This window comes from Aspergillus fumigatus, chromosome 5 (assembly GCF_000002655.1).
Source record: "Aspergillus fumigatus Af293 chromosome 5, whole genome shotgun sequence".
NCBI classification, from domain to species: Eukaryota; Fungi; Ascomycota; class Eurotiomycetes; order Eurotiales; family Aspergillaceae; genus Aspergillus; species Aspergillus fumigatus.
Window position 1 is genome coordinate 2026510 of NC_007198.1, and position 24766 is coordinate 2051275.

Sequence of the window (24766 nt, forward strand, 5' to 3'; positions counted from 1 at the left end):
GACGATCCCTAGGGGACTCTGCTGATGCCTCAGGTATCTTTGAGTCACATGATCTCAGATTTGCTTTCCAATGGGAAGATGTATTGTCTTTCGAATCCTGTAATTGAGAACTTCCCAAATGAAATATATCTAGGTTATCTTGCTGACTTGACTGCCCAGAAATACACCAGTCAAGGCGACAACTCTGCACAATTCTTTCAATCATCAAGGTCCACAGAATTTTTCATGTTGGACTACTCCAACGGCGTTTCGCCTCTTCCTCCTTGACCAGGCATCTTACTACCACCTCGGCTGTGGAAAGAGCCAGGAAAGCAATCACTCTCTCATGCTTAGCACAGGTATCTAGACTCCAACATAGAGGAATGCGAATTGCCACATTACAATTCGCCCCTAAGGTGGGCGACGTGGAGGGCAACATCAAACGGACCAACGAATTGCTGAACAGCGGCTATGCGACTGGGATCGAGAGCCTGAAGCCTGACCTCCTGGTATTGCCGGAACTGGCTCTGACGGGTGAGTACCAGTACCTTGGAAGAGGGAGTAGTGGATCTCTACCTCAGGTTTTGTGGTGTGGTGCCCCTATCCCGATCGGTAGATGGTGACATGTTCTTGTTGGCTAGGGTACAATTTCCCCTCGCTAGAAGCCATTCGGCCGTACCTTGAGCCGGCTGGGAAGGGCGTATCAGCTGCGTGGGCACGCGAGACGGCTACGCGTCTCAGGTGTAAGGTCTGCGTGGGGTATCCCGAGATTGAAGTAACTGCAGACGAGGAGAGTAGCGCACAACCGCAGGAGAAGTACTATAATTCTTTGCTTGTTGTGAGTGAAGAGGGGGAGGTGTTGGTAAATTACCGCAAGACGTTTCTCTTCTTCACGGATGAGACGTGGGCGTCCGAAGGCTCGGCAGACCGAGGCTTCCATGAGCTTGTCTTTAACAATTGTTCCGCTGAGCAAGGATATGTGCTGTCGTCTAGGGTGGCTACTTCGTTTGGAATATGTATGGATATCAACCCGTACAAGTTTGAGGCGCCGTTCACGGCTTGGGAGTTTGCGAATCGGGTCCTCGACTCCAAGTCGCAGCTAGTGATTCTGTCGATGGCCTGGACGACGTTTATGAGTCGGGAGGAGCTGGATGCGCTGGCTGATAAGCCGGATTTGGATACGTTTAATTACTGGATACAGAGATTTTGGCCTTTAGTCAGGCAGAAGATGCGGCACGATGTTGATTTGGGAGCTGATGGCCATGACGCCGAAGGCGCAAAAGAAAAGAAGATTGTCATTGTGTTTGGCAATAGGTGTGGAGAAGAGGGATCGGTGCGCTATGCGGGGACGAGCGCGATTATTGCTATTACGCAGCGCCCGGGGTTGGTGCAGGAGGGCGATACTTCTGGAGAGGAGTTACCGTTCGATGTGAAGATCCTTTGTTGGGATATACTGGGTGCGACGACAGAGGGTATCTGCTTTGCTGATACTACAGCTGATCCGAAGACGGTGTTTGGATTGGTTAAGAGGTCGCAGGCGTGAGAGTGGCAGCCTCTTTTACTATACAATCTGGGGCATTTGCCAGTGTACCTGATGAGACATCTACTGTTGAACATTGGCGAGAAAGACTTTCACATTGGTAAAACGCTTTCGACTCTGATGTGCTCGATTTGTTGGAATACTTCATACGATATCAAAACTGTCGAATTCTACACACTAATCTCTGCATATCTGAATCTCTTCGATGTGAAGCTGTTCGAGGAGTCGATAGGGTTAACCATGCCACAACCGGCAGCAATCATGTGAACAGTTGATAATCATTCTGCTGACTCCATGTGACTTTGGAAGGCACCATTCCTAGACCACGAATATGAGAATCTACTGCTCTCGCAGACCCATCCAGGCAAGTATGCGCGAGAGATTCATCTATGCCGATCCCTTGAGTGAACAGATTAATGCTACCTACCGATGCAAGACTGGCATCCATACCCTACTTGGACGGACCCGGATGGCGGCGATGACGGCCTATCTCATGACCAATTGATCCCCAATCTATCAGACGGTCTGTCATCAAGCCAAGCAAGGGAGGCGTATTAGATCAATGCAACCTTCAGAGGGAAACTAAAGCAATATGGTCTTGGAAAGTAAGCTTGAAGGCTTTTTGATCGACACTGCGGAAGGCACCATCCTCTTCAAGTGGGAAAGTTTGGTTGTAATCTGGATGTGCATGTGACACGAAAGGTCAGATGGAGTCGTATTTGAGGCAAACCGAAAACTGATTAGTATTTGCAGAAGGGCATAACTGAACTAGCATGGGCCACAGATATCAGTGTGAAGCAAGTTCAGATTGTGTGTATCTGAGGATCTGCAACTACGCAGCGTCAGTCGAGGCCCGAGAGACAGAGACTACCAGAGATATGGCATGGCATGCATCAGCGTACATCCCGCTACTGGACGACGCCATCTCCAGATGGACCGTGCTCCCTACCAGGACCCTAAAGGAGGGTCGGCCCGACCGGGATGAGCACTGAAGGAGTGAAGGTACTAAGGGTATGAATTGTATCTGTCTTTCAGACCAGTAGCGGCCGTTGAAAGTAGCCGCGAGTCAGTGCATTCACTAAATCTGGTGGATGAGACATGGTATCCACCATGTGCCCGTCATGTTGCTCAAATAACCAGGAAACTTCTGTACAATACGGGGTAGTAGCAATAACTTTTTAAGTATCTTGTTGGAATAAACCAATTAAAGAACTGAATGTGACTGTTATGTTGATTTGGTCAAAAGCAGCCAAAGACTCAAGGGTCACACGTGACCTCGGGTCAACCCTCCTCCGGCAACCGCCCAGGGTAATCCATGCAACCAATCAGGTATGAGAATACGGAGTTTGGCAGAAGAGGGGGCACGGGATTGGAGCACATGACATCCAAGAAGGAAGAGGGAGGGTTGTAAAAGAGATAACTAATGGGAGAGATATTGATTGCCAGATAGGAATTGACTCCCTTTGCTGATAATGAAAGGAATTTCCGGTGGCGACAACGAAAGACCATCCTGATGGTTGTTGGACGACCAAAGTCAGGTGACTCTTCTACGCTTCTGGTCGTTACGCCATACCGGACCAACGCCGCAGTCCTGCTCCCATTACTTGTCCCTCGCCACGTGAGCGCTTCTCTCTACTACTCGACTCTACTCCTCCAATATCCCTTCTTTCTATTGTAAAAGCCGCCACTTCTTTCTGTTTGTTTTGTATTCCGGTCCGTCCGTTGTCTTTACATTGGACGTTTTCATATTGAGTCTTTCCTCGCGATCAAATTCGATTATTGGTCTTCGCGATCGAACTACGATATACCTACCTTCTGTTGTTCCCCGTGGCAGGTGACTTGCTGTCAGGTGATAGACAGACCATCCCAAGGTACAGTGAGTTCACTCCTTCTATTTGCGACTATCCATCATTGCATCGTCCTTCTGCCATACTCCACTGTTTCAGAAGTTTCAATAAGGCCTTAGACGCATCTTAACATGCCCCTCTCTGGACCTCAGCCTCGTCCGCCGGGAGCCGGATGAGGTTGATTTTGTGATGCTATCCTCTCTTCCCCTGTTACCTCGGTCGCAGAGCCATCATGACGCGTTTCTGATGTCGATGTCGACTGTGCGACCATGAGGGTTGTTTTGTGATTGATGGTTTGCGCATCAACTATCTTCGGCTTATATTGATGGAATTAATACAATTGTGTATTACATGTTCCTGGATTTGATAGTCATCCAATGTCTGTTTTGATGCTATGGTGCGGAGACCAGCGCGTGCAACCTCACGCGTCTTAGTATATTCACCTGTTGTCAGCTCATCAATGTCGTTCCCTTTGGTGGATGTTCACTCACGAGAAAATCTCTCCTTTATTCTTTCTCATAGCACTGCATTATTGTTTTCCCCTGACTATTGCACCCATTGCTTTTACTGGCTTGCCGACTCACAAACCTAAACCGCAGGGAAGTTCCTTATGCTACACCTTCTTTGGTAGCTGTTTGAGGAGACTTATCTTGAATCAATACGTCTGCTCTGTCTAAAGAGTGGGTTTTGGTCACCTGATGCACACTATCATGGCGGATGCTGACTGGGCCAAACTGCAGGGTGACCACACCACGTTCTACATCATGTCTGACCAATCGTTGGGTGCCTCGGATAGCAATATCACAAACAAGCGCAAGCGCGAGGGTGATGACAGCGCGGGCCCGGATCCCCAGCGCCTGAACCGCTCTTCCAATGGAAGTAGTGGCAGCATACCTGGCGCGGATGCTCAGAACAATTTCGCACACAGCTCTCTTACTTCCTATGATGCGCACGGTCTCCCTACCTCTACTTCGGAGCTCAATATTGACCAGCAAATCCTCCAACATGTCGGACCACAGAACGGTATTTCTGATGAGAACGCTTTGACTGCCAAAGCCGCTTTGGCTGCACACAATCCTCAAAACAAATATCCGCCTCCCCCCGAACCTTCTTTCGACGCCAATAATCTTGCCCACGGGTTGACGTTCGGCGACGATATGGGTCAGGCTATGGGCCCTACTCATGGACACAATTCGACCGCCGCAGCTGTCTACGCTGCACGCGAAGCCCAGAGTATGAATCAAAAACCGTCCGTTGGTTCTCCTGAGTGGCACCAAATTCGCAAGAACAATCACAAAGAGGGTAAGCTGCGGCAACTGTTTTGTGGGGCGATTCAAGCTAACTCGATTTCAGTGGAACGTCGGCGTCGTGAAGCTATCAACGAGGGTATTAATCAGCTAGCGCGTCTGGTCCCCAACTGTGACAAGAACAAAGGCGCTATCCTACAGCGTACAATCGAGTACATCTGCCAGCTGCATGATGAGAAGAAAACGATGAGTGAACGATGGGAGCAAAATAACATGACTACAAGTCATGCTATCAACGAGATCAGCGCCCAGAATTCCAAGTTGAAATTAGAAGTTAACCGCCGTGGAGATATCGCCCAGAAGTGGCTTCAGCGCTGTCGCGACGCAGGTCTCGAGTTCGACGACTACAACGATGCTGAAGAGCTCGAGCCCCTTGAGGTCGACCAGGGTCAGGTCTGACAGCCGAGTTGCACTTCTGGATAGATGACTTTCCCTTTACTTCTCTATCTCATTGTCATAAATGTGCTACGATCTGTTCTTGTTCGGAGGCTGAGATTCCAACATACCCGCTCTTTGTCCCTGTTAGCTCGTCTTCACATTCATTCCATTCTAAGAGGCCCTGCGAGAAGCCGTGATTTGGGCGTGGTTGCAGGTGCTGCTGTGTTGATCTTTTTCTGATGTCTTGCATCAAGTCACCACCTCTGGAAGAAGACAGGCGTCCAATGATCTACAACCTTAATTTGTCCAGCCTGGAGTCGTTTTCCCGGCGCTTCCTGATTTTTCGATTCAGTCGTCTGCCTTCTTCCGCGTGTCTTTTACTTCTATGTGTTACTTGTTGAATCTTAAGGGTCGGCGAAACCAGGTTGGGAATGGAGCGTACGATATTGCGTTATGGGAATTGCAATTCGATCTCTCAGATTTACACAAGGCCATTTCGTAGTTCGATCTTGTTCTCCGAAAGTGAACAAGAACGTTGTCCATGGAAGATTCGGCTTCCTCGTCATCGACAAGCTTAGCATATGAGGCAATCTTAAGGCAATCTTAAGGCAATCTTACCAGACACAGCCATGAGGAAGTTGGTCTCCTGAAGGGAATCAAAACGTCAATATGTCTGAACTGGCCAAAAATCTACGGAGAAGAAAAGCTAAATGCACATAATGAGATGCAGACAGGGTACTTTCCCAAAACAAACTGCTCTCCGCGACAACTGAGGGTACAACAAGCCTACTCGCACCATCCCAACGCCATTATCTACTCTGTGCTCTACAGATTCGACTTAGCGGTAACAGAGGACCCAGAGCTGGTCCCGACATTTGTCACCGTCAGGGTAGCGCCGGACTGGCCGGTAACCCTCACGTCCACGGTATCCTTTCCAAACCCACTGCTCTTCTCGAAGAAGTTGTAGGAGGTTCTCGTGGTCCCCTGCCAGGTCTTCCCGCCGTCGGTGCTAACCTCGAGCTTCGCGACGGGCTCGTTGGCGTTCATGACCTGCATGGAGAACCAGTAGGGCGAGGTTCCCTCCTTGTTCTTGAGGACGAGGGGCGTGGTAATCCCGCAGGGGACGAAGGACCAGGTGATGGGGATGATGCCCTTGGAGACGTCTGCTAGCTGGGTGAAGGCGTTCTGGAAGAGGTCGAGGTGGTCTTGTTCGCATTCGGGGCATTGGTCGACGATCTGGATGGGTGGCGTTAGCTGGGGTATATATGATATGATCCGCACGAAAAGAGGAGACGTACCATTGCTTTGATGGTTTTACCGTTGGGTCCTGTCACGGAGACGCAGGCACCGCATTCCGCGGCGTTGTTCCATGCGGCGCCTGAGTAGGCAGTTCCGAAGAGTCCAGAGGGAAGCGTGTACCCGGTGAACGAGCAGGTTCCGCCGGAGACGTTGCCGCCGTAGAAGGTGGCTTTGCCGGAGTGGGTGGTGCTGCTGGAGGAAGATGCAGTCGTGGCCGCCTTGTTAACGGTCTCGGGAGCGGCTGTTGTAGGCTCAGCAGGAGCTGCCGAAACGGTGTCTTGTTCCTGGGTAGCGGGAGAAGAGGGCAGTGCAGATGTCGTTGACAACGAAGAGGAAGAAGAGGAGGAGGAAGAGGAAGCATTGGGATCCTCATCAGCCTGGGGCTTCTTGACAGGGACTATCTCATCTACAGTGGGCCAAGGGGACTGAGATTGAGTCTCTGGGAGCTCCACCGGGAGATTTATGGTCGGAGTTGCTTCATGGGTTGTTGGGACGTGGGAGACGGCCTTGTTGTACTTAGCACGACAGCGACCTTTAACGCCCCTGGCCATAGGGCTTGCAGAGACCGATGAGGCCGCGACCAGAGCGGCAACGCCTAGAGCGGTGAGACGCTGATATAGCATTGTTCGATGTTGTTATGCCTTGAAAGCGCTGAAGCTAGAAAGGAAGAAAAGAGTGCAATGTCTGTGCTGGACTGCGATTTAGGTGCAAAGGATTGACTGGAGACTCTGCTCCTGTTGCAAGCAATGAATGGAGACCTGGGCTCAGATCGAAAAAACGAATGTAGTTGCTGTTCCAGACAGAAAACTGAAAGATCGATTTGAAGAGCAGTGCGAAGAAAGAGAGCAAGGAAAAGAGAGGAGTTAAAAGGGTATATCGATCGAAAAGGAAAATGAGGGACAGGAGTGTCCTCCCCCGTGGGCTGAATGGCTGGCCATTGCCTGACCGCGAAAGGGACCCGATTGTGAAACAATAATTTAAAGCAATATAATAAGATGAACAATTCTAGATGAATGTAGGCATTAGCGCAAAACGTGTAATGAAACAAAAGCCCTAGGACGTCCAGGCGTTTGTCGGCTTAAAAGCCACCGCGTGCTAACGGAATGGATCGTAAAGTCTGAAACGTCCGGTGTGGATTGCACGCAACTACGGAGTAAACTTCCCGGGCTTGCTACGGGTCTGCGATCTGGAACCTAGCCGATGGACTCAAAGCAGGGGAATGGTCTGTTCGTTTGCCTGAGTGCATCGAACGAAGGGCTCCACAGGCTTTGACTCTTAGCTCTGGCCCTGGAGATTAAACGGCGGGCCAAGCCTATCGCAGACAACTAACACAAATTGGTGGACGGTAGAAATACGGTAGCAGCAGGACAATTCAATGGCTCGAGACCTCCATGTGATACAGTTCATCTGGCGAATCCTCGGGGGCAAACAACCAATACTGGTGTTCCATCGATTTGAATCTCCTATCCCGTTTTAGAGAAGAGACCAGATTGTGTCCGAAACATCATCCATGTGCACGAAACTTCACTGGTTTGCAACAGATTGAATGGGTTGTCTGTACCAGGACTCCTCAAGAGACCAAGCGGCCTACCCTGCGACAAGTATCTCATCGGATACATTCTGCGTTGCGAAGGCACCCTTTGTCTACGGAAACAGACGTACTCCGTAAACTGATCTCGCAAATCCGGCGTATTGATTGAACATGAGCCTCGACCATAGACAGCAGTGCTCAAAGAGCATGAGCTTCTCCAACCATCATTCGTAGCATCTACAAAACGATAAGAGTCTCAGGATATCACAGTATACTAGCGGTTGACTTGGAGAAGGCCCATTCTAGGAGCCGCAGTGTAGCTGGATCAAATTTGGTTTGGCCTGCCCGCAATGTTCTTCAAGTCAAAGTGACAAAGTACTGACAGAGACTACATGCATTTTTGTATACAGAGTACAATTGGATTCCTTCTTGATTCTGATGTTGCCATTCTCTCTAAATCGATCCCTTGTGTCTTGCGCTAGTGGCTGCAATATGCTCATTGAGGACATACTACGGAGTATACATACCACTACTAGCTAATCTAGGCTGGATTATACTTCAGCCTAGTGATGGATATTAAATCTCTAGTCTCAATCCTCATTCTCATGCTAGCTGTTGCAACCTGTGTGACGTTCCTCATCCACAGTTCCAGACTACTAGACAGATCAGGACCAACCCTCGCGCACATAGTGAGCTGATTGCATGTGCAGATCTTCTTACAATCAAAAAATGTTTATTCCAGCAATGAAGAGATAGTCCTCAGCTGGCCTAACTGGTGCATAATACCTGTGTCCATAAAATATGTATGACGCGACAGTTTCCGTAAGATGTTTTCCGCTGCGTCTGTGGGCGTCGCTACCAGGAGGAATGATACAGAAAAGGGTATAGATCAGTAAGAGGACAATAGTTGGCAAATAAGTCTGATCAGAATATCCAACAATCATTTGGAATCCCACATGATTTCGTTCAATTTCAGCAGCGCATCGGCGCTGGCTTTCTTCGCAGCCATGAAATCTTCCCGATTTTCGGCTCCGCGAGGTCCTCTGAGAATTTCCGAGAAGCAAAGGTCAATAAGGACCTTGAGCTCATCGTATGTGAGCGGTTCGCCATTGCCTGCCGCTAATGCCTTGTCGCCCTGCGCAGCGAACAGCTCCTTTTCATCTTTGGCGTACTCCAATGTCTTTTCCGCACCATCCAAGAACCAGTCAAGGAATTTGGCACTTCGCGGAAGTGCAACGACCTTGTCGGGATTCCCTGGTTCCTCTGGTGTGGAATCCTGGGCTTTATCTGCTGTCGGGTCAATAATAATATTCTTGAGGTTCTGCTGTAAAACGAGGACGTCAAGTTGCAGCCGCAAGGCTCCGTTCTCATTCATGGCTCCAATATGACGAGTAGATGAGACAAATGCTTGATCAATAAATCGAGCAAGACCCGAGGTGATGAACCAGTGTTCAGCGGGACCGAGATATGACGAAATGTTCGTATCGAAGGCGATCAGGTCATTGTTCAGCTCGAGAATCGTGGGAGATGCGGCTGTCGGCTGATTTACAAGGATATGCCACCAATTCAAGTTCGAGTTCGGTGATGGTGTTGTGGGTTCCGAATCGCGGTTGCTCGGGGGATTGGGGCCAGTCATTGTACGGGTCAACATGTGAATGACGCCGCATCGGATGTCAATGTGAAGAGCAAAGAGCGCGGTCGAGGCCAGATTACGCAGCGATTGAAGAGTGGTGTCAAACGCGTTGGCCATTTCATGATTCAGGGGCAGATACACTGGCTGACTGATGCTGTCACGCCTCGATTTCATGGCCCCAATCAGGGTCCACCGACGAGGAGTTGCTCTAGCCTCAGGTTGTGGCTGCTTTGACTCCGAGGCTGTGATTCGGCGCAGCTTGGCAAGGTGGCTTGCAAGCCATTGCTAAAAGAGTCAGCCAAGCTTCGAAAGGCAATGGTCCGTACTGAGTTTGTGATAAATATTACCATGCTATTGTAGAGAAGCGACAGTGCGACGACTGTCTTGGGATCGGATATAATGTCGTACGGCTCTAACGATACCTCGTCTGTACGTTTGAGCAGAAGCTCAATTTCCTAGAATAATCAGTTGAAGACCGACAGAAGAGGGGAGAGTATCCACCTTAACGATGAGTTCCTTCTTAGCGTCTTCTGGCCTCTCCCAGAGATCACGAACTGTATCATGAATATCACCAGATTCGGCAAATTCTGCTGCGGCCTTGAGGCGGACTTGACCGTGATTGCGAGGCGAGACCTTCGTGACAATAGCTGGACAGATATATGAGCCATTGGACTATAACTTGGAACGTAGTGGGCCTTCTAACCTTTGTACCACCCACAACACTTGTCATAGTAGGTCACAATCTGGCTAATTAGAAGTTGTGTGAAGGCCTGATCATGCGGAATGCTGGACAGCATTTTACTAAACTCCCATATGATTGACATGAATTTGACAGTGCCCTGTTTATTTGAGATTAGGAAAGGTCAACATGGACGATATGATGACGCAGGTACTTGCCTTGAAGACTGGCCGAGGGGAGGATTTTGACCATTGAGGATCTTCCGTGAACGCGTCTGGGGCGATGAAACTAAGACTACAGAGATCTGTGACTGTCTCATCCAGTTGGGGAAGAAATACGTTGACGAGAAAGTCATCCAAAAAGGACGTCAAAGTGCTCAGGGCAATGTCCGCATCCACAGGCACTATGTCCTTCAATCGTTGTATGAAGGATAAGGATGGCGGAAGAAGAAGACTCATGTTGAACACGCTGGGTTCAATGAGTATCTTATGACCGGTTCCAGAATTTCCTTGCCCATTTCGTGAGCTGTCTGTCGTCGTGAATTTCTGCCTGGTTTTCGATACTAAACCAGGAACCGACGTCTTGAGGATCTCATCCAGCTCGTCTTGTTCCGCTTGCATTTCCGTGTTTTGCTCAGTTTCGGAAAGTTTGAACAGTTTCTGTGAAGTGTCAAAAATCGTCGGCCATGGCTAGACATGTGGCAAGCAGACGCACCTTGTTCCTATCCCTATGACCAGCATGAATTTGACGTTTAGCATCGGCTTCTTCTTCTCTAAATCTAAAGGAGGACTCTCCATCGGTGGCCAGGTAATCGTGCAACAGGGAACGAATCTATAGAAACTGTGAGATAGACTGCATTGAGAAGGCGTAAGCCGAACCTAGGGGGGCCACTGACCTCACTCTGATAGAGCTTCCACAACTCTTTGAAACCACCTGTAAGTGAACTGTTTTTGGGAATGCCCTCGCGCTCCACAATTCCAGCAATGGCATCGTGGAGGACACGATGACCTTCAGCAATAGCTTCAAATTTGGCATATAGAGTCCATAAGAACTCCGTCAAAACATGTCCGCGTTTTTCAATGGCCTCTGTTGGCAGACTAGTCTTGCCATCCCGGGATGAGAGGCCCCGGCCCAAATTCGGATGACGCGCGTCGACTTCTGCATTTGTTTTATCGACTACTGCAAATAGCTCAACTGGAAGCCGCTGCTCAATGCGGTCGACCGCTATGTCCAAATGGCCCATCTTGTTCAGCGCCTCAATTAAAAGTCGGATATAATAAAACGTGTCAGCCTCCGGGTTTCGGGACGCGTCCTCTACCAGTGGTGTGGTGGCGTCCAGCTTCCCAAGAAAGGCGTAGACAGGTTTTTCCCAGGTTGCTACTCCAGTCCAGCTAGAGGCGTTTGCGGTGCCAACTTCTCCCTCTTGCGCTGGTGGTTTCCACCGATTCGAGCAATAGGGGGATTTGAGGTACAGGTGATCATGCAACTCTTCTATCAGGATATCAGTCAGAGATATCTCTTGGTTCGCAAAGTAGGCGCGTATGTCTGCCAGTGCTCCGATATTCTCTAGCTCGGAGCGCCGTAACAATCGGAAGGCATCGTGAAGCACCTCAACAGCACCAAGGAATCGCTTGTCGGATATTCGGGACTCTAGCTTTTCAGGCAGAGATTGTATTTCTTGGATTTGACTTAAAAGCTGGATTAAGTCGTCGTATTTCTGGGAAGACGTCGCTAGTCCCTTCAACTCGGGCTTCGTATAGAGTAATCCAGCCTTGGCGTCCTCCAGCGCATGTTTTAGATTTCGGACTCGATTCTGCGAGCTTTGTATATTGGATTGGATCTTGTGGTATGTACCAATGGAACTGTTAAATCCCTGGTGATGCTCTGACCACTATGTTCAGTATTGGTTTGACAATAATCTGATGGGATGACCCACCGTTGACGACAGACTTTAAAGTTTTCTGAATCTGCTGGTTCATATTGAGGAAATCAGGCTCGCGATCTGCCTTGCCCAATGTACTCGTGTCCATCAACTGCAATGCCACCTGCACCGGTACACAATCGTCGGAAGCTACGAAGCCCCAGTCGCGTTGGATCGCCTGAAGGATATCTGGAATAAAGAAACGTCAACCATCCAGATCCACCATGCAGACAAGTCCCGTCCATTTGAGTAGGTAAAAGGAAAAGGATGAATGGACCAGCAAACCTTCCATAGCTTGAGATCCCGCGCCACTGCTCATGGGTTTGGCACCCTCAGCACCACTCCTCTCGACGCTGCTGCTGGCCACCCAGCTGGTCTCCCCCCGTCCTCGGCCATCCCGCGAGCCCGGCGGCCTCCTTTCGGAGTCTGTGTCCCGTGTGCGCGATCGCGACGAAGAGTTCTGGCGGTCATCCTCCCATCTCTCTCGGCGCCGCTCCGGTGAGGCTGAAGGTGAAGGTTCTTGCGAGGATTCGTTATAGAAACCACCATATCCACCCGGACGACGATCTCTCCCCCCTGAATAACCATTGACAGCTAAGTTGCTGTTGCTGCTCCCGTATCCGCCATCACTCCGATCGTATCGATTACTTTCGGGATATCCGTATCCGTCGGCGTAACCGTTTCTGCCGTTCATAACAGGGGATTTATCGGGAGAGAGGTAGGAGTGCTAGTTTCCGAGAGATGGTGGATCAAAAAGGCGACGACGGGAATAGATTCGCGGAGCCGTCAATTGGTCTCTCGATTCTTGGTACTGTCGCAGGATATCAAACGGTGGGGAAAGCAGTCATGATCGTTCTTAAAACTGCTAATCCGAAATCTATAAGAAGGGCATGAGATTGAAGTATTCAGCAATGGAAGTTAACAGGTTATTGTCCAGACAATCGCAACAAAAGCGCAAAATACGGAATGTGATTGTTTGAAGAGGCCCAAGGTCTGGGTCCGCAGCTCACAAGTTGCATCCACCTGATTTCCCCACACAAGCTTCCCAGCATCAAAAAGCCACATCTGGGAATGGCTACAAACATCCACTTGAAAAAGGTAGCTACCTACGTTCATCATTCTTTCATCATGCTAATAAAAAACAGGCATTATGATGTAGCTCTATGTGATGAATAGAATGAATTCTAAAAACGAGCTGCTATTAAAAGCCACGTGGGCTATATTTTGAGATCAGCTCGGATCTATTTAGTGATAGGTGCAGTCTCTCTCTGAAGCCAGCTTCGAGTGAACTCATCATTCTCAAAGAAATGATGCGTTTTATCCCAGACCTCTGCGTGATAGTCGTTCACCCATTTGAGCTCGAGATCGCTGAGCAGGGATGGTTCAATCAAGTTGCGGCCAATGGGAGCCATTGTGACATGTTCGAAGCCCAACCATGGCTTGTCACCGAATTTATGCGTTGTTTGTACCTCCCGCGCCATAATGACATCTGAAGATATGCTGTTAGCTTCCTTACAATCTGCCTGAGAGATAGAGACTCACTCTCAATTCGAATGCCGAACTTGCCGTCCTCGTAGAATCCGGGTTCTATGACAATTAGTTCCGAGCCACAATGACGAGTATGAATGACCTACCGTCTGAGATGACGTTTCCGGGGGCGATGGGGACTTCAGTGTACTGTACGCGCGTGCCAATCCCGATAGGGCCTTCGTGCACATTCTGCCAAGATATCAGAGGTGTTTGATAAGCAGCGAACGCGGAGTTTTTTTTGCACTAACCAGGTATGAGCCAACACCATGGCCTGTGCCATGAAGATAATCCAGTCCTTCTTTCCACAAATACTGTCTGGCAAGAGCATCGAGTGCAAAGCCACTAGTGCCCTTGGGGAATACAGCAGTATCGATGGCAATCAGACCCTTGAGGACCAGGGTAAAAGCCTTCTTCTCAAGCTCGGTGGGTTTTCCAAAATGAAAAGTTCTCGTGACGTCCGTGGTTCCATCTAGATACTGAGCCCCAGAGTCACAAAGATAGATAGCATCCGGGTCAATGATGGAGCAAGTGCCTTTCTCTGGCTTGTAGTGGATAACAGCGCCATTAGGTCCAGTTGAAGAAATAGTGTCGAAGGAAAGGCCAGCGAAGAGATCGTGCTTGGTTCTGATTTGCTCCAACTTATCTGCGGCATCAACTTCGTCAAGAACAGTCTTTTTGTTAACCAGCTCGTTTTCAAGCCACGCAAAGTATTCGATCAACGCGGCACCGTCTCGGATATGGCAGGCCCTCATACCCGCAAGCTCTACTTCATTCTTGATAGCTTTAGCGTCGGCAATAGGACTCCGGGTCTCCTCCACATGCTCCTCGCCTCCCAAGCTGAGGCTAAGTGCCCATGATGCTTTGTTGGACAGAAGAAACTTTGAGGCTGTTTCCCCAGCTTCTTTCCTTCTTGCTTCACTGAGTGCCTTAGCGTCTGCAAAGATAGAGTTATATGGCTTGATCACGACGTCCTGACCGAGATGAGCTACAACTTCTGGGGTGATCTTGTCATCGTCGATGTAAAGCTCGGCCTTTGTAGGGGTAATAATGGCGTATGCGAAGAACACTGGATTGTAAGGAATGCTATCATCTCTTAGTTGAACGTAGTCAAATTTGAGTGGGTGATGCTTACTCGCTTCCTCTCAGGTTAAAGAGCCAGGCAATTTCATCCAGCATAGCTAGGCTCCTTGTTAGCCATCAATACTGCAGTTGGTTTCAGGCTGGAGGGTCGGGTGGCGGTACATATAACGAATCCAGCTGTCTTCTTCTTCTCCAACTCCTTGCGCAAATCCGCAATCTTCTCCTGGAATGTCTTTCCCGAGAACTTATCCGGATGAACCCTGACCTTCTCTCGTGGGGGTGCCGGTCTGTCTTTGCCCCAAACCAGGTCGACCAGGTTCTGCGAAATACCGACCAGCGATGAGCCGTTCCTCTTTAAAGTTTCTTCAAGACTCCGTGCACCCGCTATATCGTTTCAGTAATGATAAATTTCATATATGATATATGGCATCGCTTGTCACTCACAAGCCGTGATCAGAGCTGGATCTACTCCAACGACTTTGCCCCCTTGGGCCTGTTCGGTGGTCCTAAACCAAAGGGTCAATTTCCATTCCAGGGTTCAATGAATCATTCTTCAAGATACTTACCATTCTTGCCAAGTGGGAACATTCTCAACTCCTCTCTTTAGCAGCTCCCAGTTGCTATCGAGTTGCTTGGAAGCCTGATTGAAGTATCGTCCGTCCGTCGACAGTGCAGCCTTGGTCATGGACACGATGGCCGTTCCTGCAGATCCGGAGAAGCCAGAGATGAACTCTATGAATATGGTTGTAAGTTCAGGGTTGTCCCGCAGTCATCATATGAACAAGCAGCTACATAAAGGAAGGTTCACGGGTAGATCTAACCTCGGCGGCCGTCACAGGGAGCGATGTATTCCGACTGGTGGCTGTCTTCCGATGGAACGACTTAAGCAGCAAAGGATGAGTGAGGTTCTTATTCGTACCATGGACGACAAGAGGGGCTATGTGATATCATACTATATACATCGATCTTGTGTTCCTGCATCAACTGCCTCAACCTCGCTAGGCGCTTGGTGGTATTCACGGTCTCCATATCGGCGGCGTAGCGTGCGACAGCGGTGGAGAAAAGCTTTGGTCGAGAGATTGGTAGTAGACGGGTTGATCCAAGAGCTGATAGCTTGCAAAGACGAATTGGAGAGCGGAAACCGAGCATCGACAGGCAAAGGTCAGGAATGTCAAATGCAGTTGCCCGAGATTCTCAGAAGCGATCTGGATGACGCACGACAGCAAATGTTGTACGAAAATGCGGGGGTTCAGGAAGGAGGAAAGGTTGGGAGACGAGACGGAAGTTTTGGAGTTCGCGTGTACACTGCACAAGGGCCGAGACTACCGGACTGACATGAAAATGAAATATGTGACCAGCAAGATAAGCTAGTCTACACAGTAGTGGAGTTTTGAGATAGGCTGGAGATTGTGAGATTGTTCTCCGTACTCCATACCTAGTTAGTAATAATGTGGTATTCCACTTTCAACTACGGATGTGGGACTCCGTACAGAGTACAGAGCCCCGATGTTGTTTGCAAATTTTGATACGTTTGTAATTTACAGCATTTCCGGGAGCAACCTACCTACCTATAAGTGCCGGGTACCACGCAGTAAGGCTCAGCAGGTCTGTAGAGTTACCTTGATAATCCATTTATCCAAAGCCGTCTATTCCGTCATCTGGAATAAGTACCTTCGGCCCCATCAGGCAAGAAGACTAGACACGGAGCATGGTTGTGTATAAGTAGTACCAACGTGGTGCTGTCTGATATCCCCTCACGGCTGGATAGAAACATTAGCGGTTAAGACTTGGAATAGGCACCTTGAAATAATCATCCAGGTCACATGCTCGGAACATTCACTGTTTTCTTTACGTAGATTTGTATCTTCCTACCCCTCTTGAAAACCCACAAACACAGCTATTTTCCCTCTAATTCTTTCCCCTCCATCCATCCCACTTTCTCACCGCCTAACATTTTTGTGATAGTAGTATCAACACGTGACTCTCCTTTATCATTTCGTCAAACAATCTATACCAGGACTGCTTTCTTAAGAGGGCCATCAGAGTTCTGGTCATGTCTGCGGGCATTCAAGGCCTTGCTCCAGATGTGCAGCACATCTTGAATGAGGCAAGAGAGGTGAGTTCAATTCTTGATTCTTGTCACATTAAATACTAACCCGTCAAGCTTGTCTCTCAACTGTACAGTCCAGAAAATGCGGGCAATCCAGCTGAGATCAAGTTTATCCAGGAGCGTTTGCAGTCGCTTCAGAAAGGTCCTGAGGCATGGTTGATTGCTAATGATCTGCTCAGTGCTAATAGCACTGATATGAGATTTTTTGGCGCCTTGACTTTCACCGTCAAAATCAACCTTGACTGGTATGTGACTCATTGGAATGTCTATGGAGTCCAGCTTTCTGACATTGTTGCAGGCAGAAACTCAACCAGCATGATGTTGAAGAGCTTCTTGGTCGGTTGGTTGGCCACTATGCTGTACTTGTCAACTCAGGCGAGCGCCCTCTCGTCATTCGAAAGCTGGCCACAACCTTGGGAACCATCTTCCTGAAGCCGGGTGCTCCTTGGACTCGGGCTATCTGGAACGTAGCTGCTTCCTTAGCAGGCAGCAAGTATGTCCCTGAGAACCAAGCTCGGTCTGTTGATTTGCTTGATTCTATCTTACCGGCAATGTCTCAAGCTCAGATCGTTGCATTGCTCTATTTTTGCAACGTATTGGGAGAGGACCTCAATAAATGGAGTCCTGAGTTCCGCGACGGGGTCGATATTCGTCGCGCGGCTGAAAATATTCAGGATGCATTCGCTGTTGTGGAATTTGTTCTGCATCATTTTCTCATGCAGGACGCTTCCCAGGACTCCTATGACCCTGCTCCGGGAATTGAAGCTCTCAACGCGTACAGCGTAAGTTCGCCTTGGGCTTGCATTTCTCATCATCTATCTTCGTGGTTATCTAACACTTATGTTCTAGTCATGGATGTCCGTGCAAGGTGGAAACTTGTTTCGAGACACGATTTCGGCCCCCCAGCTAACATCAGCCACAAACCATGTCGTCCAATGTCTAAAAGTTCCTGGGTTGTCGAAAACTGCAGCTCAGGTTATTGTCGAAATGATGGATTGGAGGGATAATATATTTGATCAAGATCACCTCAATGCTATCCTCTCGTTCATCATAAGTGATATTGGCACCGCCCATATCAAGTCGCTTCTGGATGGCGATTTCGAAGCTGAGAATATGACATTCTTGGAGCTCCTACTGGCATTCTCGACTCTGAAACAGAGAGAGATTTTGACTCAGCCATTGAACCCTCAATACAGTCAGGTTCTTACCTTAATTCACGCCCTGTTGAAAGCCCCCGGTTATGCTGCAGTGGATGACTTGGCATCGCCGCTTGCCATCGAGTGGTGGACTGAAGTCGCCGATGATTTCCAGGAGATTATCGCTGATTCAGATAATCATTCTAACTTTGAGCCTGCGAAGCAAAATCTCGCCCGTGCTGCTCTGGACTGCTTCGAGAAGCTCAAGTATCCGACTCCAGAGGAGCTGCAAGAGTGGAGAGATGATGATCGCAGTGAATTCAGTTCGTTTCGTCGTGACGCTTGCGACTTTATTCTAGCCGTATATCCCATTCTGGGTGTGGATCTAGTTCGAGTGTTTCAAGAACGCACAAGGACTTCTCTCGCAGAACAGAATTGGAGAACGTTTGAGGCCGCAGTCTTCTGTATTGCTCAGCTTTCAGAGGCCGTGGATGACAACCAGCATGCGGATGATTGTTTGAACGCAATCTTCTTTTGCGACGAGTTTGCTCATCTCTGCAGGGGTGAAGGAATATCGATCTCAGACAAAGCTCGCCAAACGCTGGTGGATATGCTAGGACGATACCAGTCTTACTTCGAGCGTACCCATGCTTTACTCCCACTGGTGCTTACTTTTCTGTTTGCATCTCTTGACGTCGCATCCTGTGCGCCAACTGCTTCCAAGTCTATCTCTCATCTCTGCAGATCGTGCCGTAATGCTTTGACTTCTCAGCTCCCAGCATTCCTGGATCAATTCGATCAATTTCGTCACAAAGCGACCGCCACAGTCATGACGATGGAGAAAGTCCTGGAGGGTATCGCTGCCATCATTCAAGCGTTGCCTACAGATGAGGGTAAAGCACAGGTTCTTGAGAGGATCTTAGATTATCTCCGTCAACAGGCCATAGTGGCAAGGGATGAGGCCGCGCGTGACTTGTCTGATGCCGCGTATAGCCGCTCTCTGTTAGTGTTACGCTGCATCGCAAGTATTGGTAAAGGTCTCAGGACAGAAACCGAAATCGTTTTGGAGTCTAGCGACAGCAGCAATGGCGACTCCCACTCACTTACCTTTTGGAATTCCGGTCGAGGAGCTAATGCTCAGAGTTTGATTATTCAATCCATGCAGCTCCTAATGACCGAAGTTCCCAGGGATGCGAGCACGATTGAGGCTGCCTGTGATATACTGAAGGCTGGCTTCACTGAGAAAGCAGGTCCATATGTCTTCCCGCCGATGGTGACTGTCAGTTTCGTCAAAAGCATTCCTTTGGGCAGCGCGGGTACAGATATGGTCATGGGTACTGCCTCTGCGTTTCTAGCGTCTCACAGTGCACACCCAGAGCATATCCGAGAGGAGACCGTCGCTTTGATTGTCCACGTGTACGAAAGCATATGCCGGATGCAGGAGATGCCAGGATTTTTCGACCCCGAAGTTGCAAACAGTGGCATTGATTTCCTCACTCGCCTAGTCCCGAAGTACTATTCCGTCCTCTTCGCGCTTACTTCTGCGCCGCCACCCTCCGGCGAAAGTGGCACATCGCGGCGTTCTGTGCTGCAGACGATTCTAGACTTTACTCTACAGTCTTTGCAAGGTCCAGAACCACTTCCTCTCCGCTCTGCCTCGCAGTTCTGGGTGAGCGTGTTGAGCTTGACGACCGATCCCAGTGAGGCAGACCCCGTCCAGGTTGTCATCAACGAGTATCTGCCGTCGCTTTGTCGCGTTCTGATCCTCCAGCTTGCGGGCCGCTGCGCTCGCTCGGATATCGAGCACCTCTGCGATGTTCTCAGAAAAGTTATCTTCAGACACCAAGGCCAAGCTCGCCTCCATCTTTCAGCGGCTCTTTCCTCAGTGGATATCGACGTCTCCCACGAAGGGCAAGGCCATGTTTCTCCCCAGGAGAAAGAGCGGTTGGTTTCGTCACTCATAGCCGCTAGAGGTCTCAGAGCGCACACGAACCAGCTTGCACGTGGCTTTTGGATCAAATGTCGTGGAGCAGGCTTTGACTACATTGGATAATGACAATAGGGGTGCACATCTGGTCGAGATCATTTCGGAAAGAATACCGACTGAATAATTCTACGGAGTACTCGCAACTGTCTGTCGAGCATTCGAATACAAAGCGAGGCTTGTTTGGTCTTTTGTCGTTGGTGAGCGGGTTTCTAATTATGGTAACAGTAGGTCAGTGAGTACGCCGCAAGGAATCCATCGACAAGTGGCTCGTTAGTCTCGCTGTGGCTATGGGATTCGTGGATCTTTGATCAGGGGATAAACAGACACATCTGCAGTGGAACAGCTAACACCTACAAAGTCCACTCAGTCTGCTGGTATTGGTGAATGCATCTGCTGTTCCTCCTCATGTGGGTCGAGATGGACAGCACAGCGCAGACTCCAGCCACTGGGGCGGTGCAAATACATGTCCTAGCTTGTTGGGCTGTTAGCAGTTTACTAGTAGATAATTAGGCCGACAAAATTGATTCGTCCGCGTTTCATACTTTCCAGGGACAGTAAACTATCCCAGACTTCATCGGCCTGATCGTTTCAACCAAATGGCACTCCCCGGCTGATAGAGCGGGAATAAGACACTCGGAAGAATAACTGCCACTGGCGCTTAGTTGTTGCTTATCAACAAACATTTCATTTCTCGAGGCATCGCTGTGTCTACGGAATTCGAGGAACAAGAGAACAGCGATAATAATACAATATGCCTCATATCGCAAACACACCCGAGTCTATGCTGTCCCGCTCGGATTCACTAGATCCAGCCACGACATGTAGAGGCGTGACCTCAAATGGCCGACCATGTCGCCGTGCCCTAGCTGCCTCTACAGGGCCGCAAAAAGGCACAGCCTCGGCTTCCATGTACTGCTGGCAGCACAAAGATCAAGCAGCAGTGTCGAATGACCCAGGATCGACACGCCCCTCACGACACCCACGGCCGAAGCCGCGAACAAGCATTGACACTCTGATAGACCGGCTGGGCGTTCTGGAGATCAACGACCCACAAGCGAAACCAGCGCCGCACCGACGCCGCAAGCCAAAAAAGCGGACTGTATGTTGCTGCTTTGAGATCGCGGAAGACATCGAGAACGAGCAGCCTCCGAGGCCTGTGACAGTAAGCTCGACCGCAGATACCCGTCCGTCGCGGCCGATGCAGCAGGTCCCGTCCACCTCTAATCCAGGACGACCCAAACCGCCGGGCCAGAAACCATCATCACAATCGACTTTACTCTCGCCTCGGCCGACTTCCCACAGACCATCGCTGCAAAGTAGCCCCGCGTCTTCCTCGTCACATACGACGGCGCTCCTCGCATGGATTCCTCCAACACTAACCCCGCAAACAACATCTGCCCTGCTCACGGAGTTGGCGAAGCCCATCTCCGAAGCAGATGAACCGGGCTACATATACATGTTTTGGGTGACGCCGTCGAGCTCCACGTCATCGCCGCCTCCCGCGGAAGTCGCCAGATCGCTTGTTCCGGATGCCCATAGACCAGGGCACGGTCGCCGCGTCAGCGACGCACTCAAGACAGCGCGCGATATGAATGCGCTAGCCTCTAAACCGACCAGCCAGGCATCTGGTACTATCCGCCTGAAGATTGGCCGGACGAGTAACGTGCAGCGCCGTCTGAATGAATGGTCGAGACAGTGTTCGCATCATTTGACTCTGATCCGTTACTACCCGTATACACCCTCGACGCCGTCGCCGGCTGGATTGCAGTCTGGAGGAAATCAGGAAAATGGCTCCGCCGCTCTAAAGCCAGGGAGAAAAGTCCCTCATGTCCATCGCGTGGAACGACTGATCCACCTCGAGCTGGGAGATGTCAGGGTTCGGGACATGGGACGATGCCAGGAGTGTGGGAAAGAGCATCGGGAGTGGTTCGAGGTTCCAGCCGATAAACAAGCGCTGAAACGGGTGGATGAGTGTATCAGGAGATGGGTGGAATGGGCGGAGAGGCAGGGGCTGTGATGGCGTTTGCTGTGACTGCTGGATTCAATGACATGGTGGTAATATTCCAATTTTCTATCAAGCATTAGCCCAATCAAATGATATCCAGCATGGCACAAACATACGAGAACTAAGCAACAATTTAGCCGTAAGACAAACAGCCCTGCACTCCCATAGAATAGATCTTCAAGCTGATTCCTCCTTGACCTTCGCCGCTTCGTATTGATTGAATCCATTCACACTTTCCCGTGCACGATCCTTCTCTCCATCCCCATCTTCGCTCAAGTACTGCCTCAGCAACCACCTGCCAACCACAAACGTCACCCACCCCCACCCCCACAGAAACAGACCCGTGATGGTCGTCGCAACCAGGACAGGCCCCAGCACCAACAGTGCAAAACAGCTAAACACCACCACCGCTATACCACCCGCAATTGTAGCCCCGATTAAAAAGATTATGACCGGAATACACGAGCACACAAACTGGCAGAGGAAGAAGGTCGTGAGCAACGGATGCGTGAGCGCAGTCTCAAGGATCATTACGCGGAGATGTGAAGGGAGGATGTAGGTGTCGAGGAAGGAGAGGATGGAGAAAAGGACGACGAGAACGGACGAAATGATCGGATTCATATTGTTGGCCTCATATTCCCCGCTTATCGTGAAAGTATTCGGTAAAAGATTGTGTGGGTTTGGCGTTGGAGCTGAGGCTGTATGCTGTTGTTTTCCATTCTCCAGCTGTTCTTGCTTGGGCTGTTTTTCCTGAGTGTGTGGTTTGAGGTGCTCCTCGTCATCAAATTGGGAATCTGGTCGAGATGCAAGATCCACAATTGGGTCCGCCATGATGAAATTCTGTCTGCCGAAGGCTCTTGTTCTTCATTTCACGGTTTCGATGTCGTTCGCGTCGAATGATGACGGAGAGCTGAGAGTCCTAGGATTGCCTATTTAGGTTAGATTGTCTTATGGCGCTGTCAGGGTGTGTATTCAAGTTCGGCGTTTGAAATAAACGTGTGTATCTTACCGGTGTGACATTCTTTTGAAGTCGCCGATCGTAACTCCGTAGGATGTGTACCTTGACGTCTATCTAAGGCACCCAGCATGAGTGCCGTCAACTGGGTAGTGGTCTCAGAATTTGTAATTGAAATATCAGATATAAATTATCTTCGCAATATAAGTATATTACTTGGTGATACTACTCGCCGCGTCTTCAAGCAGATTAGCACCACCAGTAGCAGCATCCACATGATCGACAGCCAAAACAAGTGTTAGTGGGGAAGGGTAAAATGTCGTGTGCACTGGACGTTGACATGACCAATTTTTAGTTTTTGGTCTTCATGGAAGAGATCGTCATTGAATAGAGTAGTTCTTCTTCAATCCTGCGAGTGTCTACATAATGAAGGACAAATGCACAGAACACCCTAACAAGAATGAACCTGAAAGTCTTGAATGCAAAATGCATCAAAGAACGCTATATCAACTTTTCCAACGCCCATATCATGACAAGAACATAAGAAGAATCACAAGTAGAGATAGTAGTGCAATTACCATCCTCTCTTGGCCAATCGGTCGGCCTCGGGCATCTGAGAGACATTGATACCAACCATGGCCTCACCCAGACCCTCGCTGACTTCAGCGAGGACCTTGGGGTCCTTGTAGTGAGTCACGGCCTGGACAATAGCCTTGGCGCGCTTCTTCGCATCACCAGACTTGAAAATACCAGAGCCGACGAACACTCCGTCGCAGCCCAGCTGCATCATGAGTGCGGCATCAGCGGGAGTGGCAACACCGCCGGCGGCGAAGTTGACAACGGGAAGACGGCCCTTCTCGGCGGTCTCGCGCAGAAGCTCATAAGGGACCTCAAGCTCACGAGCGTAGGCACGCAGCTCAATCTCGGGGTCGGTGGAATTCTGGAGGATGGAGCGGGCGCGGGCGATCTGGGAGTTGACCGTGCGCATGTGCTTGACGGCTTCAACAACATCTCCGGTACCGGCCTCACCCTTGGTACGGATCATAGCGGCACCCTCGGCGATCCGACGAAGGGCCTCGCCCAGGTTGCGGCAACCACAGACGAAAGGAACCTTGTAGTCGTGCTTCTTCACGTGGTAGACATCATCGGCAGGGGTAAGGACTTCGGACTCGTCGATGTAGTCAACGCCAATGGCTTCGAGGATCTAACAATTACACATGTTAGCTGCAATGCAGGCTTTCCACGGGAGAAAGGCAGCCTTACCTGGCACTCAACGAAGTGTCCGATACGAGCTTTGGCCATGACAGGAATGGTAACAGCAGCCATGATCTCCTTGATCATGCTGGGGTCAGACATGCGGGCAACGCCACCCTGGGCTCTGATGTCGGCGGGGACTCTCTCCAGGGCCATCACGGCAGCGGCACCGGCCTCCTCCGCAATGCGGGCCTGTTGTAGAAGTCATGTTAGCGTCAAAGGGCTGGAAGTATCCTGATGACAATCGCTCATACCTGCTCCGCGTTGACGACGTCCATAATCACACCACCCTTCAGCATCTGAGCCAAGCCGGCCTTCACAGTGAAGCTGTTGGAGGCGGAGGCGCCATTGGTACCGTTGGAAGCCATTCTGTGTATTTAGAAGGGAATGGTGGTACTAAGAGAAGTGAAAGAATGAGTATAGAAATAGATACGAGACACAGTAGAAAAGAGAGGTGGGGGGGAAGTCCCAGCAAAACCCAGTTCTTAAGAAGACCGAAGACGGGCCCTGTAAGTGTGAGTCAAGATAACTACTAACCTCGACCGTTGCGCCCTTTGTCGCCTCCGAAGAACCAAAAATTCCGTATCGATCACCC

The 24766-nt window shown here is 49.9% G+C and overlaps 9 protein-coding genes across 9 annotated transcripts; 4 read left to right on the plus strand and 5 right to left on the minus strand.

Annotated features, from left to right (window-relative positions):
- Positions 1–99: 99 nt before the first annotated feature.
- AFUA_5G08010 (putative protein N-terminal asparagine amidohydrolase) lies at positions 100–3015 on the plus strand. Its single transcript, XM_748742.2, has 3 exons — positions 100–513; positions 621–2848; positions 2970–3015. Exons 1-2 carry the CDS (start codon positions 363–365, stop codon positions 1520–1522), a joined length of 1053 nt encoding a protein of 350 aa, XP_753835.1. The 5' UTR covers positions 100–362; the 3' UTR covers positions 1523–2848; positions 2970–3015.
- A 381-nt stretch (positions 3016–3396) lies between these two features.
- AFUA_5G08020 (basic helix-loop-helix domain-containing protein) lies at positions 3397–5072 on the plus strand (the record flags this gene model as incomplete). The annotated part of the gene is made up of 3 exons (XM_748741.2): positions 3397–4046; positions 4107–4668; positions 4720–5072. Exons 2-3 carry the CDS (start codon positions 4131–4133, stop codon positions 5070–5072), a joined length of 891 nt encoding a protein of 296 aa, XP_753834.2. The 5' UTR covers positions 3397–4046; positions 4107–4130.
- Positions 5073–5487: 415 nt separating this feature from the next.
- On the minus strand, positions 5488–7462 carry AFUA_5G08030 (putative extracellular cellulase CelA/allergen Asp F7-like). Its single transcript, XM_748740.2, has 2 exons — positions 6350–7462; positions 5488–6287 (listed from the first exon to the last, which is right to left on the minus strand). The coding sequence occupies exons 1-2, from the start codon at positions 6971–6973 to the stop codon at positions 5877–5879; spliced, it is 1035 nt and encodes a 344-aa protein (XP_753833.1). The 5' UTR covers positions 6974–7462; the 3' UTR covers positions 5488–5876.
- A 1050-nt stretch (positions 7463–8512) lies between these two features.
- On the minus strand, positions 8513–13101 carry AFUA_5G08040 (exocyst subunit SEC8). The gene is made up of 9 exons (XM_748739.2): positions 12400–13101; positions 12130–12303; positions 11089–12077; positions 10908–11024; positions 10412–10852; positions 10218–10353; positions 10016–10161; positions 9862–9969; positions 8513–9799 (listed from the first exon to the last, which is right to left on the minus strand). Exons 1-9 carry the CDS (start codon positions 12806–12808, stop codon positions 8822–8824), a joined length of 3498 nt encoding a protein of 1165 aa, XP_753832.1. The 5' UTR covers positions 12809–13101; the 3' UTR covers positions 8513–8821.
- A 57-nt stretch (positions 13102–13158) lies between these two features.
- Positions 13159–16161, minus strand: ampp (aminopeptidase P). The gene is made up of 10 exons (XM_748738.2): positions 15678–16161; positions 15546–15605; positions 15291–15456; positions 15169–15230; positions 14887–15108; positions 14777–14822; positions 13893–14727; positions 13749–13833; positions 13657–13701; positions 13159–13603 (listed from the first exon to the last, which is right to left on the minus strand). The coding sequence occupies exons 1-10, from the start codon at positions 15871–15873 to the stop codon at positions 13356–13358; spliced, it is 1965 nt and encodes a 654-aa protein (XP_753831.1). The 5' UTR covers positions 15874–16161; the 3' UTR covers positions 13159–13355.
- Positions 16162–16777: 616 nt separating this feature from the next.
- Positions 16778–20023, plus strand: AFUA_5G08060 (putative importin 13; the record flags this gene model as incomplete). The annotated part of the gene is made up of 4 exons (XM_748737.1): positions 16778–16840; positions 16889–17079; positions 17133–17616; positions 17684–20023. 4 exons carry the CDS (start codon positions 16778–16780, stop codon positions 20021–20023), a joined length of 3078 nt encoding a protein of 1025 aa, XP_753830.1.
- Positions 20024–20708: 685 nt separating this feature from the next.
- AFUA_5G08070 (uncharacterized protein) lies at positions 20709–21974 on the plus strand (the record flags this gene model as incomplete). The annotated part of the gene is made up of 1 exon (XM_748736.1): positions 20709–21974. One exon carries the CDS (start codon positions 20709–20711, stop codon positions 21972–21974), a length of 1266 nt encoding a protein of 421 aa, XP_753829.1.
- A 165-nt stretch (positions 21975–22139) lies between these two features.
- Positions 22140–22793, minus strand: AFUA_5G08080 (seipin co-factor family protein; the record flags this gene model as incomplete). The annotated part of the gene is made up of 1 exon (XM_748735.1): positions 22140–22793. One exon carries the CDS (start codon positions 22791–22793, stop codon positions 22140–22142), a length of 654 nt encoding a protein of 217 aa, XP_753828.1.
- Positions 22794–23491: 698 nt separating this feature from the next.
- On the minus strand, positions 23492–24539 carry pyroA (pyridoxal 5'-phosphate synthase subunit PdxS; the record flags this gene model as incomplete). The annotated part of the gene is made up of 3 exons (XM_748734.1): positions 23492–24121; positions 24181–24363; positions 24426–24539. The coding sequence occupies 3 exons, from the start codon at positions 24537–24539 to the stop codon at positions 23492–23494; spliced, it is 927 nt and encodes a 308-aa protein (XP_753827.1).
- Positions 24540–24766: the final 227 nt, after the last annotated feature.